This window comes from Lacerta agilis, chromosome 7 (genome assembly GCF_009819535.1).
Source record: "Lacerta agilis isolate rLacAgi1 chromosome 7, rLacAgi1.pri, whole genome shotgun sequence".
Classification (NCBI taxonomy): domain Eukaryota; kingdom Metazoa; phylum Chordata; class Lepidosauria; order Squamata; family Lacertidae; genus Lacerta; species Lacerta agilis.
Window position 1 is genome coordinate 2,152,848 of NC_046318.1, and position 19,489 is coordinate 2,172,336.

The following is a 19,489-nucleotide window of genomic DNA, read 5'->3' on the forward strand; positions in this document are numbered from 1 at the left end:
TTCTAAAAATCCCACCACAGCTGCCACTTAATTTAAATGTCTCATTCCCTTTTTATAAGGAAAATATGCTAAGCTCTTCAGTGACTGAAATTTTGTCCTTTTCTACATAATTAAGGGCAGGAATTAATCTGCAAAAATGCCAGCTTGTTCATGGTGAGGAACAACTCAGAGTCTTTCTGAGGACAGATGGTAGGTTATCAAGTTACATATATACATGGCAAGAATAGGAAAGGGGTACTTTTATAACTGACCTTTCTGTGAACTTGAATCAAATGAGAGAATATTTTTAACTGATCTTTCAATGCTTTATTTTCATCAGTACTTTGTTTGCAGTATTTATAGACATTTAGAGAGTTGATCCATTTTATTTTGACATAAACAGGAGATCCTTCCTCCCATTTATGACACTACAGAGCATCGTTCTGAATTGCACTGGTTCTTTCTGCCCTTTTCCATAACAACATCTACACTAAATTATACTGCAATTATATAAACAATAGAAATGCTTCCAGACAAATCTCTCATTTTACATTTTCATTTCAGGTAATTGTTGAATAATTTGGAACCATAATGAATCAAAATTATTTTACACATTTATAGATCAATTATGAAAGAGGAAAGGGGGGGACCTGTACAAATTGTAAATCAATTTCTATTGCCATCACTATGTGCCTTTCTTACTGCTTGTGGTTTTCTAGTTACTGTGTACCTAGCATTCAGTTAAAATGATTGATTTACTAGGCTCTAAGCTTCAAAATGCTGTTTGCGTTTATAGAATTGCATTTTGAAGGAAACAACCTAGTGTATTTGAACTATCTGATTTTGTGTGTGTGTGTGTGTGTGTGGCAAAATCACTTAAGCATAAAACAGATGTTCATGTTGCTGCTTTCCTGTGAGGCAAAATCTTTTCATAATTGCCAGTTCACCACATTTTTCATAAAATGCATATTTGTAATCTTTAAGTATTTGAAATGTTCAATAGAAAGAAGTTGGCTTGGTTACCTTGACTCAGTCTTAGTCTATAACATAAATTTGAGCCAGAAAGGCTTATCTTTGAGAAAGTCCCCATGAAGGCTTATTTGTGGGTCATTCAGGCCTTTGACACTTGGAAATGATTAGAACAAACTTTTGAATAATTAGTCAAAGTGATCCAAAAGAAAATGGTGTATAACGTCCAACCAGGGCTAGACTAAATCTTGCTAAACTCAGGGTGGGTTTGCACAACTGGCTTTATCCCTCAGCAAGGTCATATTTGCAGACATCTTGTGACTATTGATCTAAGTCAGTGGTTTTCAACCAGTGTGCCATAGCACCCTGGGGTGCCTTGAATGATGTTCAGGGGAGTTGCAGGCAACACTGGCCTCTGTCCTTTCTTTCCTTCCCTCCCTCTTCTGATGCCCTCTCACGCCTCTGCCTTTCAAAAGCTTGCACAGCTGTTTGTTGCAGTAGCCCTAGCTATAAGCTCCACATGCGAATGGTGCCTCTGGGAGGCACCTCTCTTTGGGGCGGGGGGGGGGGCAGCTCAGAGACCAGGGACAGCAGCAGCAGCTGCCCAGAGGGCTCCCAAAAAGAGGGGAGGGGAGAGGAAGTTGAGGGAGCACAAGGGAAGATGTTTGAAAAAGGGGGAGAGGCTGCCAGCTCTGCAGGTAAGGGGTTACATAGCTGGGCTCCTGAGCCCCATAGGGGTGCCACAGAAAGAATGCAGTTGATTAAGGGAGCCATGGGCTCAGAAAGGTTGAAAATCTTTAATCTAAGTGGAAGTGGGTGAATCCAAAACTTCCCACTATCTGTGAATTCCATAACGTACAAATTCAGTAAATCCAATTCTTAAATAATTACTTGCTTTGCATTGGTCTGCAAAAGCAGTGTGCACTGAACGCGTCCTACAACCCTATCATGTAATTGTATTCACAATGACTAAATGGCAAATTCACTTTGTGGTTGGATGTTGCAACTTTAATTTCTTGGTTTACAGAATTTGAGAATGCATTCAGTATGATCTGACTTTACTCCTGAATGCTTTTGATGCACTTAATATCCACATGATATTTTAATAAGTGGGAAAAGGATGTTAGAAATCCTCAGAACTTGTTCTGAGTCCTGGGTTACAACCTGTGTCCTGGGTTATAAAATGTCAAACTGCAAATTTCTCTATACAAAAATAATTCCCTGCAGTGAGATGGTGAGTAGAACTGCCTCCAACTACACAGACACCTGATCCCAGACTGATGGGAACTGAACCCCTAGCCACACAGGAGACACCAGTCAGCCCTGATTCAACTGACTATCAGAACACCATATCATGGAACATTGCAGACTGGGGTAATAAGAAGGGAGACCTAGACCTAAACAATTATTTACGCCAATTTGACTGCAGGAAACGCGGCATTTAAAAAGTCCCATACTAGAAGGATTCAGTACCTTTCATGAACCAGCATTCAAAATCAATCCTAATGGTCACTATTTTTTGTGTGGAATCTGTTGGAATTGTCCCTCAAGTACAGCCAAGGGCAAGACATTCAATCTTGCGAGAGTAAAAGTACATCTATATTTTAGAATTGCTAGGTTATGCAGAGAGGGTGCCAGAGAGTCGAAATGGGAAGGTGGAAAATAGTTATACCATGGGCAAAATTTCCTTATTGTGGGCAAGTTGTTCTGATGCTCAAAATCATTTAGACGCTGACAAATTAGACTGTTTGCTTTACTAAAACCCAAAGTGAGTAGCTGTTGTGGTGAGAAACCACAAGAGTGAAGTTTTTGGTAGACAATTTTAGTCCAGGCACTCTTGTGACAATTTTGCAGCACTATGGATATTAGACTGGGGGGGGGATTTGAGTTTAGACGAAGCCAATAGTTAAGTGTCCTACGCAAGATACTCTCTTGACCTTCAAATTAACTAAGAAGGAATTTTACTTACAGAGTTATGTATATCATTGAACAAATACATCCTTAACGGGTCCCCACAATTCACCAGCTCCAATAGATTCACACATATCTTCAGCCTGGGCTGCAGCGTGATTGATTACTGTATATGTTCCCCCTCCTTATTCAGCTCTGTTCTTTCACTCGGTATTGCTGATTGCACTGAGAGTGACCATCTGCCTTTAACAATTTCAGTAAATACATATCATAATAGAGATCTGACCCACAAAACTTTGAGCTCTACGGCAACATATCATCAAAGAATCAGATGGTCCCCCTATATTGAACAGCTGGTTTCTCAAACAATTGCCTCCAATGAGGCTGGTTCCTTGAGGGAACAAATAATTAAATCTGACTCTGTATCAGATGCTTTGTCAACTTTCACCCAACTCTCCCAAGTATTCACATCCCTAGCGAGACCCGTGAGCAAGCAAACACATCAAGCTGTGTCATGGTCTGACAAAGAATGCCATCATGAGAAATATCTTCTGGGGCTAGCATTTCATCTATTTCAATCCAGGAAGAACCCAAGCCACTTAAAGAATACCTAAATATGAAAAATATCTTTCAGAGCTCTTCCATAAGAAAAATAAATCTTTACGAAGGCCATTGGCATCATCTGCTCAGGGCAATTCAAGCAAAGGACAGCAAGGAATTCTGGAGGATAGAAAGATGAAGTGGGGTTATTGTATACAAAAATGGACAGGATCTGTTTTTTGGTTGATAAAAGTACCCAGTGACAGTTACTTAGTTTTCCAATCAAAATAATAAAACATGATTTTATTGTGAGTAGACTAAAAGCAGATTTAAAGTTTGTATGTCTGCCATTTAAATCAATGGCACTTAAACATGTATGGCTGGCTGCTGAATTGCATCCAGAATTTAGTAAACTTTAGAATGTCCAATCTATATCTAAGAATATTTTAAAACTGACATATGAAATAGCAGGCCTGCTGTCAAAAAGATAAGGGTAGCTGTTACCAGAACAGCTTCAATTTAAAAATGATTTGGGTTAGCTAAGCCTGTGTTGATGTTTGTAAGCCTTAAAACAAATTTTAAATGACAGAATAAGGATGCAACTTATCACTAATAGGTTACAAGGCAATAAGAATACTAAATATGTTTTCACCCCCTTTTGTGCTGTTAGAGTATTCTCTGGTCAATAGACAAGTTGGAGGCTAACCAGAGGAATATTGCTTTATCTGAATAAAGCAATATCTGAAAATCTGATTTTTCCTGGTATCAGACTGGTATAACTTGAGTCAAGAATCTGGCATACATAGAGTTGCTGATTAAAGGAATTTTCTCTTGTCAGATTAATTGGTGACCCTGTCTAAAGGTTTTTGCCCTGTGTTTGCTTGAGAATTGCTCTGTGATTTCCTTGTTGTCTGTTTGGCTTCATCTTTGAGGGTCTAATGTTGAATAGTCCTGCCTTGTGCCAGAGGTTGGATGAAGAAGTTCAACTTAACATTGGCACCAACAGTATCTACTGTTTAACTCTTCGGGTTGCTCTAAAGCTTTAGGAATATAGATTTATCGAAAATCATTATCAAACAGACTTTTAATTATTTTATGGTTTCTGCCGCACAAATACAATATACTTTGCTCATACCACTGACAAGTGTGCTTTGGTTTTATTTATTTATTTATTTACTTGTTTACCTACTTATTTATTTTGAAGGGGTGGTGGTCTTCTTGAGTTGATTTTTTAAAAAATGGCATATGCAAAGCAGGAGATCAAAGTGCCTCTCTGTTTTCAGTACTTAGCTGGGCTATTTTGTTTAATTTAAGTTAGCAGATGTTACATAGCACACAGACAAATTGGAGAGGATTCCAAGGAGTCAGCAAAGATTAGTCTGAGCTTGTAAAGTGTGGCATATTTATCCTAGTGAAAAGATTATGGTACTTTCCAAAGAGCTAAACTGATGTCATAAACATGAAGAGAGTAATTTTGTGGTCTAGAAGGACAATATGCATGAGTCCATAATAATTATTATAGCCAGACCCCATTCATTCATACTATTCCTAAACTGCCCTTCACCATAACATCCCAGGGTGGATTACAACAATATAATATACAGCTTTAGAAACAAGTATTACTTTTATTTTTTTTCAATTTATATAGCACCGTTTATCAGAAGAGCTGTGTACAACATTAGAAACACATTACAGAACAGGTAGGTAGCCGTGTTGGTCTGCCATAGTCAAAACAAAACAAAAAAATTCCTTCCAGTAGCACCTTAGAGACCAACTAAGTTCTTGGTATGAGCTTTTGTGTGCATGCACACAAAAGCTCATACCAAGAACAAACTTAGTTGGTCTCTAAAGTGCTACTGGAAGGAATTTTTTTTTGTTCTTTATTTTATTTTGACATTACAGAACATCAATAATAAAAACATAATAAAAACATGCTGACTGACAGCCAATAATAAAATATTCATAAAAATAAAAGTCCACTCCCCCACACTTTCACAGTCCATAGATAATTATTTAACCTGGCCACAGAATTGTGCACCAGCTGAAGTTTCCAAACTGTCTTCAGAGGCAGCTCTACGGATAACACGTTGCAGTAATCTAACCTAGAGCTTACCAGAGCATAAATAACAGTAGTTAGGCTGTTCCTGTCCTGATAAGGGCACAGTTGGGCCACCAGCCAAAGCTGATGAAAGGCACTCCGTGCCACTGAGGCTCATTGAGCCTCAAGTGACAGCAAAGGATGCAGGAGTACCCCCAAACTATGTACCCACTCCTTCAGAGGGAGTGTAACCCCAGCAACCTTCCAGCCATCCGGTCTAGGGAACCATCCACTAACACTGCCTCAGTCTTCTCTGGCTTGAGTTTCAGTTTGTTGGCTCTCATCCAGTCCATTACTGAGGCAAGACATCAGTCCAGCACATCCACTGCCTCACCTGCAAATATAAAAGAGAAGTAGAGCTGCGTGTCAGCATATTGCTGACAGATAACCCCTCTCAGCAGTTTCATGTAGGTATTAAACAGGTATTAAACAGCATAGGGAACAGAATTGAACTTAGATAGAAAGACTGTGTTCAGTCTCTTGGGAGAATATTCAGACAGGAGTTAAACTGGAGGGGACTTTGAGAAGTAGAGCTGTGAGGATACCATCTGCTTGGCTCTTATTCCAGTCAGGAAGGGAGAGATCTTCTAGGAAGAGAAGACTCCCAAACCAATTAAGAGGGATGTGGTGATCCCATGGGTCTGCTAGAAGTATCTCAGGAGTGTGATTGATAAAAAGTTGGAAAACTGACAGAAAGTACCACCTTGTTTAAGAACCAAAGTAATAAACTGCAACACCTATGCAACTAAGCTAAGCATTCACCAGCTAGTCTGGAAACCTGTAACATCAAACTGAAGAGTAATAACTGAAAATAAGCAACTGAACTTTAAAAGAAGCTGCATATTTACTACATTCTCAAGAAACTTGTAACATCCAGTAGATTTAGTATAATTATTAATAAGTTAACTGTTTCCTGAAAGAACATTATATCCTGACAAATCATTTGTTTTACCAACTTGGTCCAGATAATAAATCTTTCTTATTTGTTCAACTTCTGCCTCAGTCTCCAAGTATCAAGGTTTTATCCTCACACAAAAACCAATACAATAACCCGTGGTGGTTGTAAAGAGTAGGTGGGATCCGCCATTATTGGTGGCAGAATGGTGGGATCTCCTACATTTTTGGTAGTGGTGGGATCTGCTACATTTTGGTGGCAGTGTGATCCACTACAGGTGAACTTACAGCATGCTACTGCATATTGCTGATACCTCGTGTTTCATTCCTTCATGCTCCTCCTTCACTACCGGGAGCAAAGCCTTGTAGCCTAGTCTTACTGTATGTCCCAACCCAGACTCTCTTCAAACCACAAGCTTTGTTCTTGGCTTGTCCATTGAAGCTGACTTCTCTCCCCTTCTTTCTTTCTTCCTCACCTCCTCCTTCCCAGTGCTCCTTGTTTCTGGACTGAGTTAGTTATTTTGTTTCTGGAGTAGTTAATACTGCTCTGTGGGAAAGCACCCACCAGTGTCTCTTTAAAGGGGAATATTTTTCTATTTTCAAACCAAGACTTGTCAGATTCATAAGAATCCAGAGAACTGGTGGTTGTGGGAAGTGGGAAGTCACTTGGAGTTGAGTAGTCAGCCACCTGGTTAAAGTCAGGACCTTTCACCATTTAGACAAGTGGAAGGGTTATCTTAAACAACTAAATCCTTCTTGAAACATCCAAGCTTATCTAGTTGCTTGGCAGCTAGTCCAAAAAGCATGTTATAAAGGGTTCCTCCAGTTCTTTCTAATCTAGGACAGTTAACTGCTCCATATCAGTCACCTTTTTTTCTATTTCCATTGCAAGTAACCCTTCTCCCTTCCTGGGTCTTTTGCTGTTATATAGAAAAGTGGGATCTCTAAAACTCTACCTCATAACTCCATCCTTAGGAGACTTTCTGCCTCTAGGCTTTCTCCTTTGTTTATGCAACAGTAACTAGGCATATGTTCCAGACAACATGTGGGTGGGTTAACCTATGCCTTGTATTATTAATCCTTTTTACTCTATCTTTAAATGGTGTTGCTGCTGCTTCTAAATCATTGTATATTGGCACGAGCTTACCTGTATCCCCAAACACAACTACCCTTTTGTTAAAAATTATTGCAATGACTGCAACTGTGTGATTCTTGTTGCCTTAGCAAGTTCCCTAATAATGGTCATTGCTAAATTTCTCAAAATTAGCAGTGTTAGTACAGTCAGTGCAATCCTATGTATGCACAATTATCTCATGTTAAAATCCTGAGAATCTTATTGATAATTTCACAGATTAGTGTTTTATGTGAACAGGTATGCAAAATACGTGCTTGTGCACATGCGGGTCCAGATACACTAATAGACCTGAAAGACTATAATGCACAGAATGTCTTGTGCTACCTTTATGACTTGAACCTTTAAAGATGTTGAGCCAGAACTTAATTCTTTCGTGTTTATTATAAATGTGTGTCCTGGTTTTCTGTTGCCATGCTTAAGACAGCTAAAAAATTCCCCTGAGATATAACTGTGGCAATACATAAGTACAAAATTATAAGGATCAATATAAAAATCTTACAGCAATTCATAATAATGACTAAAAGAGGAAGTATCACCCCTTGTCTGCTGCTGCCAGTTATTGGTGTTGAATAGCCACAACTTAGATGGTAAATGGAGGACTATCCTGGGTCCGGCCATGAAAGTAACAGGATGCATTTCAGTGGGTCCTAGACAGGAGAACATCCTGGTGAATTGTGTCCATTGATCCTTTATCTTTCAACAAAATTATCTGGTGACTAAAAGATAATGGGATTAAAAGAAAATGTTAGAAGACTTGAGCCCTATTATCTCTCTGTGTGTATGTCTTTTAAAATGAAGAGATGTGGCTTCATCTGATTCTACTTGGGTATGTTCCAGAATATTTCTGGTAAAATTCAAAGTTGAAAATAGTTTTTCGTTATGTGGGCACAACTTTCATGAAAATAGAGCAAGGGTTAGTACTTACTAATCTTTTTTTTAAAAAATCTACTCTCTGTTGTCTTTCATGCCAAGATTCATGAGTCTTTTTATTGTAGCATATGTCAACAGAGATGTCGTCCCATCTGCTGCTGTATGGCTTGTTCAGACACTAGGCGCACAACACAATACTTACCTCTCAGTAATTACAGGTGTGTTGTGAGGAGTCCAATGCATTAATCAGCCCCTTAATTATGGAAAAGGTGGGTCTTTTGTTCTGTCTTCAGAGCAGGAGTTTACCAGCCACTTTATGAGCTCCAGCATCCATCTGCTCATTCTTTTAGAATGTTTGCATTGACTAATATTGCCTTTAAAATGTATTGTGGGAAGTGATTAAAACCAGTTTGAACATTAACCTGAGTAGTGTTTCAAAGGTGAAAATGCTGCCTGCAATGATGCTAAAATTTGTTTACCTTTTAAAGAATATTTGTGTAAAAACATGTATCAGGTTGGCTTATGATACTATAAGGAGGTTTTGCAATCTTCATGCTTCAGCTATACAACGTAGCAATTTTGTGTAATATTCTAATATTTCCTGGGGAGCAAATGTCATATGTAAGACCTGGAGACTGCTTACACATTTGAAAACTTGATTCAGAAGAGGAGAACATAATTGTTTGACATGATTTTACTGCTCAAACTGATTTTTATGTGAGATTCTAATTTCAGTAGGATTTTTCTTAATGTTTTTCTTGTAATGTGTATTTTTCTTTTTCTTTTTCTTCTTTCCTTGCTCTGTAATATGACTCTGGCATAGGCAGTGAAACTGATTTTGGATGTAGGGAGTAGCACTGCAGAATTCTATTTTTTTTTTAAAGAAGAAGAAGAACAAAACAAAAAACACAAGCTAGGCCTTTTACTTAATACTTATACGTTTATCCTATCTTAGACAGGTGAATATTTTTTCTGATATGGGTAGTACTCCTGGTCAGTAAGAGGCTGAATAAAATCAAAACTGTTGGTGGCAAAACTGGTACCCAGTAAGTCCTCCTTTTCAGTTTGGAGCAGTTTCTTGCCCCCTCCATGGTCCGTTTCAAATACCGGTAGTCTCCCTGTTAAACGGGGTCTGGTGGCCTTTCTTTTCGGGAGCAAGAAGCAGAACTTGAGCAGAACCTGGAAGAGCTAGTTAACCATGATGAATGGACAGTTCCTTGAAGGATTTCAAGAGGCAAAGAGGTGTACTAATGCCCCCTGTTCACCAATTTTCACTCCCCCCTTTTTATTTTTTATCTTGAGGTAGGCAAAGAAATCCCAGATTGCTAGGCACTAAAGTCATAAGAACATAAGAATTGCTTTGCTGTATTCAAAGAAAGGCCCATGTAGTCCAGCATTCTGTTCTCACAGGGGCCAACTAGATGCCTATGGGAAGCTTGCAAACAGGACCCAAGTGCAACTGTACTCTTCCCTCCAGCTTAAGATTTCAAGCAGCTGGTATATAGAGGCACACTGCCTCCAACAGTGGAGGTAGAACATAGCCATTATGACTAGTAGACACTGATAGTACTATCATCCATGAATTTTTCTAACCCTCTCCTTAAAGTACAAGCTATTGGAGCAGTCAGAACAGGAACAGACCCCATTGAAAAGAAAAAAATGATACGGGCTGTGAATAGCTGTACAGACAATAAAGTTAACAGACTACACAAGGCAAATGGACATCATTGATTCCATGGCTCAGTGGTACATGCCTGCAAAGCAGAAAGTTTCTGGTTCAGCTTCTGGCAAATCCAGTTAACAGGCAGATTTCTACATTCTTCCTGTGTCCATCTAAGTATGGGTTAGCCGCTTTTCAACTCAAATGCTGGATCTAGGCTAGTGAAAGAAGGAAGAATCCTTTTATTATAAATGTTTGGAACCATTGCATGGTTTTGGAATAATGACACTGCTGTCAATTGGAAAAGTTATTAGTGTTTGTAACAAATCTGGCCATAACAACTTCAAAAATTTAAACTTTTTCTCCTTTTCAGGATGTTTTAAATACTGTGATCAGACACTGTCCCCCCTGCTTTTTCTTCTTGGGTTTACCTGGCTTCACTTTGCTAATAGGAGACTTCATAACAGCTGCATCCAGAGTCCTGAGTACAAACATATTGGAGGTAAGTATGGCAATGTTCGGTGTCCTGTTCCTATGAGAGTGCACAATTGTTAGCAAGGTTCAGATTTCTCTACTCTTAACAGGTGTTGACTCATTAGCACAATGTGAAACTGGGCTCTTGGGGCAGACAGCATGGCAGCTGATGTGTGAAATTGTAGGATAAGGTGACATCCTAGTCTTGCAAAGGTGTTTCATCAAAAGGACAAAATGTGAGAAATCATATCCCCACTAATACTGCAGCACATTTGCACTCTAAAAGCAAGGGTTGGGTTTCAGAATGTTATTAAGTTTTTGTTATACATGAACATTACAAATGTGTACTGGCATATGTGCTGTAAAGGATTGGAGCAAGGATTGGTTTTTAAAAAAATATCCATGTTAGATACAGTAATAGCCCAAGCATAATATCATGAGAACTAAATGAACAGGGAGGGCCTTACCATTTAGTAGTGTCCAATATTGCCATAGAGGTTTGTGTGGTACAGCTGAAGATGGTAGCTATGGAGGACTTGCGTTGTTTAAGGGAATTTGTACATTAACAATAACCATACACTATTAATATAGTTTACCTTTGATGAAACATGTAGGTGTGCATCTTCATTGTGATTTTTTGACATTGTGACAACGTGATGCACGTAAATACAGATTTTGCTAATTCAAAAATGTAACCACATTGGGCCTCAATCTTACTGGTATATGTAATGCTCATTAGTTTGTCATATGAGCATATATGTCTTTAGAAATAACCAGATATACTCAGAATTATAATAACTTGTGCTTGCTGGTGAAATGAAGCGGCAAGACCAGTTTTTATAGCCATGTTTGTATAGCAGAATCGACATGTGAAATGATACTGTCTGTACTGGGATTTTTCTGTTATGATTGCCAGTACTAAGCAACCTCTCTGTTGCAAGGTATTTTACATTTTCTGTTTAGCTGGTCATCCAAGCCTGCAAAGAAAATCATGTTGAAATATGGATGTTTTTATAAGAACTTTAAATTGGGCCTCGCTGCCATCTGGACACCAGAGAATCATTTTTTTAAAAATGAAAATGAAACAAATTAGTTCAAAGTATCCCCATTTTTATCTGAAATTTGGCAGCTCTGATGCTGGGGAGGGATGGCAGAATGCATCAAAACTCTGTGTAATTTGAATGAAAAGAATCTTAAGTTAAAAGTAGCTGAAGAAAGGCAGGTGAGGATTTCCATTGAAATTGGGGTGGGGTGAACAAAATTGAAACAAATGGAAAATGAAATGAATGAAACTTTAATATGAATGGGGAATTTTTTTTTCTTGCATGCCCTATAAGAACACTAGTTTTACAAGTGGCTAGTGCTATTTTATACGGTGTTTTAAGGGGAGAAGTATATATTCAGACACTTAGGTTTGATCCAGAGTTTGCATGTAGAAGGCATCACACATGCACTCTTTTTCCTCCCCCTGTAGCCACCTATACCCCCTGAAAACCCTCTCTAGTGGCTTGGCAGCCTTCCTGATCAGCTTGGACTGTGTTGTGGGGGGCCAGCAATAGGAGAGGAACCTATTTTAATGTCTCATTTCCATCTGCAGCCTGTGAGATGTCTCCAAGATGCAGGGCATCAAGTCAAGTGCCTTTCCTTTTGTGGACGTCCCAGCATCTAGAATTCAAATAGATGCTTCAGCATAGAACCTTTTTATCACAATACTATTCCTTCCTTCATCGTTTCCTTGTAGAAGCAGAACGCTAAAATTAAAATAAGCAGCAGACATAGACTATTTATGCAGGTTATGAGCTGTTTTCTCTGCTTCACCTACATTGCTGGAGAAAACGTTACTGGGTTTTTTATAATGGTAGAGTGCACAACGTTCCGTTAGTATGACTGTACACAGATGTGGATTCTCTTCCGTGATTTATTGTATTAGTTTAAAATATATAATTATGGTAATATAAGACGATCCATTTATCCTACATTTTACAATGCATCATTTAGCACACAGTACACACAGTAGACCAGTATTCATGAAACTCCTAAATAATTTGTACAGCAGTTTTTCCCCCTGTGGTGTTATATTAGACTCATGTGGGTTTGAATTCCCGAGTGCTCAATGGCAGAATAACAGACGTTTCACAGGAAAACCTTTGACTCTGTTCCCTTACAACCTGTTACATTCCTGTCTACACTCCAGGCTGTAGCATCAGAAATAATTTCTGCATTTCTTGCTCTTCTTGTGTTCATGCACGATTCCTCTAAATTATTCATACTGCAGTCTTAGCCTGTGTCTCAGTATCCACTAGTATTGCTTAATATTACCGTATATGTAAGCAAAACTTAAGACTGGAGCCTTTTGGAGTGTTAGCTGACAGCAGTAAACAGAAGGCCAGAATTTAGAATGACCTAACGGGCAATTTTAAGTAATACTGTTTTAAGTGAGATTTGCAAATTGTTGGATTTATAATTTTTATTAATTGACAATATTACCTACTTTTTCCCCTTTCCCTTTTTCTGTTTTGCTTATAGGCCCCACGCTTAGAAGCACATACCATTCTTGGTTCTCTGGTTTGCTTTCCTAACCTCTATCAAGAAATTCCATTATTGCAACCCACTGCTGAAGCAGAAATTATCACAGGAACTACAGGTGTCAAAGTAAATGTTTTCACTGTTAGCTGATTTCTATTTTACAAATTGGGGGAGTCATGTGTACCTTCTTACTTCTTACTGGTGGGTTGAGGGTATCCAGAGCAGGCCATTTCTTCTCTCTTACTCTTGTGGCAGGCCTTATGCAAACTGGAGAAGCCTTGCCCCAACTAGTGGGAGGAGCCTCCCCCCATACTAAAGCTAAGACACCTAAAAGTGTCGTGGTTACAAAATAGAGAAGAGAGGACAGAGGGTCTTTTTCAAGATTCAAAATACTTATTTGCCAAAGATACACTGCAGATACTGTATCTTCCAATATATTCACTTGGCTACTTCATTGTCTCACCTCGGTTTCCCCAGCTGTTCTTCAATGTAGAGCATCACATACCCCTCAACTCTTGGGACGTCCCATTTTTTCGCACAAGAGCATGGCACCCCAAACTACACGTTTCTGAGTGCTGTGATTTCGTGCTGTATTCTCACCCTGAAAAGTGCTTTTTCAGGGTCATGATCTCACACGGTGCCCCAAAACGCACAATTTTAGGCCCCTGGAAAAAGCATATCTTTCAGGGCCGTTATCTTACGCATGTCATGTGATTTGTGTGGGAGCACAACCCCAAAAGACGTGCAGTGCAGCTTTTCGCCTCGGCGTGTTAAAGGGTATGTTATCATATGTATTGAGGTAAGGAAAGTTTGTGCGCAGCAGGTGCAATTGAGCAATTTAGTTGATTGTTTAGTTGAATAAGAGAATAGGAAGTTTTTAAAAAAATAGAAGGTTTTTTTTTTAATGGCATCCATCCAAGCCTGCAATTCCTGGAAGAAGCATTTGCATATGGGACAGGAAATTTGTACTGGGGCAGTGACAGTGAATGCCAGCAAACAAATTGATCTCCCCAGCCCTCACCCCCCCCCCCACTCTCATGCCTCTTTAGGATCTTACAGAGGTTTCTTGGTAAGTGCAGATATTGCTGCAGCTTGTACAGAATGCAGATTTCCACCACCACCACCCCCAAAATAGAAAACATACCAGTTGCCTAAAGGATAGGCGAGCCCATTGTACATTTGGCAACACTTTGAGAGGAAGGGTGTGAATTAATTGCATTAATGAATTAATTGCAGAATTTCCACTAAGAACAAGAGAGAGAATGATTATAGGTGGGTTAGCAAAAACAAAACAAAACAAAAAAGTTTAAATATTTTAAGTAATATAATTGAGATCAATGAAATTTGCTCCATTTTATTATATTTGACTAAGGATAGAAATTGGAGTTCTTCTGAAATATGTTTGTTTGAAGTAAATTGCTTACTGTCATGATTTTTTGTTGTAGTGCTACCTCATAAATATTCTTTTGAAGAATGCTGCAAATGAGCCAAGTGAAGCTTCAAGGTAAAATACTGAATAGAACAGAAAATATTATGGAATATAAATTGAAGAATAAATTATTTGTGTAGAAGGGTTATAATTGCCTGATGTTATTGCTACTTTGTCTGCTGTAACTAAAGTGCAGTTGTAAACCCAGAAAGTGGGTCACAACTGGAAATACCACTTGACTCTGTGCAGTGGCTGACAAAGTGTTGCTTCCTTTGTTAATGTCGCTCTAACAGCACTAGCATAGGAATCATTGGCCAAACAAGACCAAAGGGAGCTGCTGTGCCAGAACTATAGTTGGGTTTAGGATCAAGTCCTGTCCCCTATGATTGTATACATTGTCACATAATACAGCAACCATCTGAATCCACATGTGTTGCTGTCTATTTACAAGTCAGTTGTTCATAGAACTGAAAAATAAGAGGGACATGATGGCTTACTGACTTGTATATTTCTTATTTTTAAGGTGTTTAGCTCTTTGCTGCCTTGGGCTTTGGATATGTGAAGAACTGGTGCAATGTACAAACCATACCCAAGTAAAGGATGCAATAAATGTTTTAGGTGTGACACTAAAGGTACCAGTATGACACAAGTTTGTATGACTTGATTGTGCAAAATTGTGGGGTTTGACTTCAACCAAAGGGTGTTTTATATACTTAGAATATTTTATTAAGTTGCTTGGAAGATTCTCAAATTCAACCTGTCAACACAGATTGACCACCACAAATTAAACCATTTCTTATGTACTTAAGACAATAAATTGCTTTCTGAGACATTTCTGAAAGAAACGTTCCAATTTAAGTCCCTCTTGCATTGCAGCTAACAACTTGATTCCAATATTTCTCAGTCAACATCTATTGTTTTCTGGTGAAAATGTTGAGGAAAGTATAGAATTTCTTGAGATGATTTTTTTAATTAAACAAAAAATGTGTTTCCAAGGTGCCAGAGGAAGGAATTCATCTAAGACAGCACCTCCTCTTGACAATAGGCAGGGTCACATTGCATGAACTGGATATTAATAAATATCTGCAACAAACACTCAGCTTTCCACACTGCCTATGCCTGAGTAGCAGGTAAAAGGTAGGAGGCAGAAGCTCTTAGTTGAGTTCATTTTTTTGCTCTTCTCTCTCACGCGCACACACTTTTTTTCATAAGAGGAGAAAGAAGACAACTAGTTATTTTTATTTTCTATCCCTTTCCTTCCTTAAGGGAAAAAAATCTCCATTAAGCCTACCTCAGGAAAGGCACATACCCCAAACCTACAATTTCCAGGAGCCTTTACCAAGTAATCAGTCCTCAGGGGGACCTCTACACACTCAGTAGATCAGTAGCTGGCGGACATATTTGACAGAATCTTGCAGTGATCAAGGTTCAGAGTCTGAGGCTGTAGCACCTCCAGTTATGGAGACATACAGGGTTTTGGATTCTGAGCCTACTCCTGACAGGAGCTCATGGAGCCATCTCCCATACCACCAGCACCTGCAGAGTCAGAGCCAAGACCTTCACAGGCACGTGAGCTTGAGGAAACAAATGCTTTTTACAGCACCACCAGTCCAACAGTGCAAGGAATGCACCGGGGAGAGACTATGGAACACAGGAGGAGTCCCCATGTTCAGACAAGATGGCTGTACCTTTAAAATGAAAGTTATCCACACAAAGGCAGAGTCTGGGAGAAGTAGCCTGGGAGCAGAGGCCTATGACACAGAGATATCTGCGGCCTTTCAACTGGGGCTTTCCAGCATCAGTCCTGAACACAGGGTTGACAATGGTTTTGTACATTCCAGATATGAAAACCATCTCTTCTTCACGTAGATTCCCACTCAGTCAGAGGTTGAGGGGGAAAGCATTCACTGTACCATATTTTCTTAATCTTTCAAGTCCATTGTAATATCCAGGAAGCTAGAAAGTTTCAACTCCCAGAGATACCTTGAGTATTTCCTTTTAGTAATATATTGTGTTGCATAGGTTTAACAGGGTTCAGGGTCCATAGCTTTCTGGGTTCACAGAATGTTGCACAGAGGATGCACAGAGTTGTTAGTAGAACTAGGATTCTTAACAACACCTTTTTAATGCCAAGCACAGAAGAGAGGCAAAATGCTCCCACATAATGTGATTCCAGTCTTGAATTTAAGCAGATGGAGTGCATACTTACTTACTTACTTACTTACAAGGTAAAAGTAAAGGAATCCTGACAGTTAAGTCCGGTCGTGAACGACTCTCTGGGGTTGCGGTGCCCATCTCGCTTTATTGGCCGAGGGAGCCGACATTTGTCTGCAGACAGTTTTTCTGGGTCATGTGGCTAGCATGACTATGCTGTTTCTGGCAAAACCAGAGCAGTGCACGGAAACGCCATTTACCTTCCCGCCGGAGCGCTACCTATTCATCTACTTGCACTTTTTGGGCATGCTTTAGAACTGCTAGGTTGGCAGGAGCTGGGACTGAACAACGGGAGTTCACCCCGTCGCGGGGATTCGAACCGCCGACCTTCCATTCGGCAAGCCCAAGGCTCAGTGGTTTACACCACAGCGCCACCCGCATCCCTACATACTTATTTACTTACATACAATTTAATGTCAAAATAGGCTTCTAAGCAGTTTACAAGTGTAAAAATCAATTGCACAAGCTATAAACATCTCTAATTAAACTATGCTAAAATAATCCTATTGCAACAACACAGTAAATAAAATAGGAGACTCCGATCAAGTGAATGTTGGTGCAAAATGCCTTTAGATTGGATTTAATGTTCAGTGGGAATTATAGAGTTCAGTGCGCACACACTTGCACTCTCTGCACTCTCTTCTAAATGGGGATTGTACTTGCATTATATATCCCCATAAAATGATATTATATATCTGTATGTTTTGCTGTAATTTGGATACCTTATTTGTATTTGATGTTTTATGTACTGCTTTCCTGTACATTGCTTAGATACATCAGTTTAAAGCAGTATATACCGGTAAATACAAATAATAGTTTTACATTCAGCTTGAGCACAAGGTAGGTAGCTATGAGCCTACTCTCCTACTGTGCATAAACTCTTCATTGTGGGCAGGGGTGTTCTCCAAACTGGACCAATTAAACTAGAATCTGTAGTAACTATTTGCAGTATCTGAAATGATTCCAATTTGTTTGTATTCCCTTTTGTAGGTTCATTATTGGTGTTTTGTTTCTTCTTTTTAGTTTTGCAACAAACAGGTAGCACAGGAAGCCTGTGATGTCTTTCAATTACTGACCTCCTATTGGGAAAAACTTGAGAAATACGAATCTTCGCTACCCAGAAAAATTATTGAAGTATGTTTATCTCTTTAAAATTTGTGTGTAGTTTTCATTAACAGATATACTGTGCTTAATTATGTACTAAAACTTACCATGTATAAGGCACCCCATGTATAAGACGACCTATTTTTTAGCCCTGAATTCACCACCGCTGAGGGACACAAGACAGGCAAAGTAGGGCGAGCAAGTGATAGCTAGCGATAGGGAGCAGGAGGAGGGTCCAAGCAGAACTAGCAGCTGGAGCGCTGGACTGTAATATTGCGTGTATAGGATGACCCTCTATTTTGGACTAATTTTTTTAAGCGAAAAACATTGTCTTATACACAAAAAATATGGTGATATCTTATTCAGAGTACAGATCTAAGTATATATTTAGTATACATATACAGGCACAATTGATGTAATTTAGTTATGTGGTATTAGCTGAATTGTTGGCCCAAAACATGATGACTTTTTAAAACTAGATTTAAATTGTAAGCAGAGTAAGCAGCTTTGCATCACGTGTGCTTAATTTGTGTGTGTGTGTTTCTAGTTGTAAAATTTGGTAAGATTCTCCCCACCTCCTTTTTCTGTAGCACTAGAGAAGTGGAGAGAAAGATGAATGGGACACATGGTTTAGGGAGATAGTAGGTGTTTAGTTTCTTATGAACTAGGTCAACTTCAAATTTCACTAAAACTTTTGACACCTGCTTCGAGAATGACTTTGGATAATAGAACATGTCTGTAAATTTATCCTTCTGAAATTGGATTTACACAGATCCTTGTGGCCACAATTGCATTTCTGTTGCCTAGTGCAGAATACTCCTCCGTGGAAGGTGATAAAAAGGTAAGGAATGTTAAACTGTCAATGGTTTGTCCTGGTATTATGTTTTTTTTACTGTGGAGTTAATGTTTAAACACTGTCCCCCTGATCCAGCTGTGGGTGGGAGTATGAAAACATACATTGTATATTTCCCAGGCTGAAAAATCCAATCTAAAACCTGTTGCTACAGAGCCATACCCTTAGTCAACTGGGCTTGAATAGCTGTGGACTTGTTCTTCCTTAAAACTGCAAAAATGATGATTAGCAGTTCTTCAAAACAACTGCACTGATGGTGATGGTATTTGTTCACAGCCAAACCAAAAAAGAGAACCTCTTCTCTGTCTATTAAACAAAGGCACAAAAAACAAAAAAGTTTGTGTATAAAGTGAAGTGCCTTTTATAACTATTGTGTAAGGTATATATACATATTGATATGGCCTTAGGTTCAGGCTGTTTGAGGACTGTATTTTCCCATATGGACCTGCCTGGGCTCCGAGATCTTCAATGGAGGCCCTTTTCTCAGTCCCACCACCCTCACAGGCATACCTGGTGAGGACATAAGAGACTCCCTTCCTAGAGTAGTTAGATGGGTGCCATTCAACTGGCAGGTGAGGACTGTTTTTTTTTCCAGCAGAACTGACTGCTTTTAAAGAAAGAACTTTTCAAAGTGCTGTGCTGTTTTTACTGTCTGCATTTTAATAATTTTCCTTTTACATTGTTTTAATTCCATTATAGTTTGATTACTTTTTAATTATAATTTTAATATGTTTTTAGGTATCTCTGTTTTATCCATTTTTGTTTTAATTTCTGTGAGCTGCTTTGAGTCCTAGACCTGGGGGAAAGGCAAGGTATAAATCAGGGGTTGGCAA

The 19,489-nt window shown here is 39.0% G+C and overlaps 1 protein-coding gene across 3 annotated transcripts in view; it reads left to right on the plus strand.

Moving 5' to 3' along the window:
- RALGAPA2 (Ral GTPase activating protein catalytic subunit alpha 2) overlaps positions 1-19,489 on the plus strand; it is a 175,859-nt gene that overhangs the window by 68,548 nt on the left and 87,822 nt on the right. For all 3 annotated transcript variants that reach the window (XM_033154123.1, XM_033154121.1, XM_033154122.1), the window contains 6 exons: positions 10,430-10,558; positions 13,057-13,182; positions 14,502-14,560; positions 15,009-15,117; positions 17,723-17,833; positions 18,576-18,644. In XM_033154123.1, coding sequence (XP_033010014.1) covers positions 10,430-10,558; positions 13,057-13,182; positions 14,502-14,560; positions 15,009-15,117; positions 17,723-17,833; positions 18,576-18,644 — 603 coding nt within the window. The remainder of the gene's footprint in view (positions 1-10,429; positions 10,559-13,056; positions 13,183-14,501; positions 14,561-15,008; positions 15,118-17,722; positions 17,834-18,575; positions 18,645-19,489) is intronic.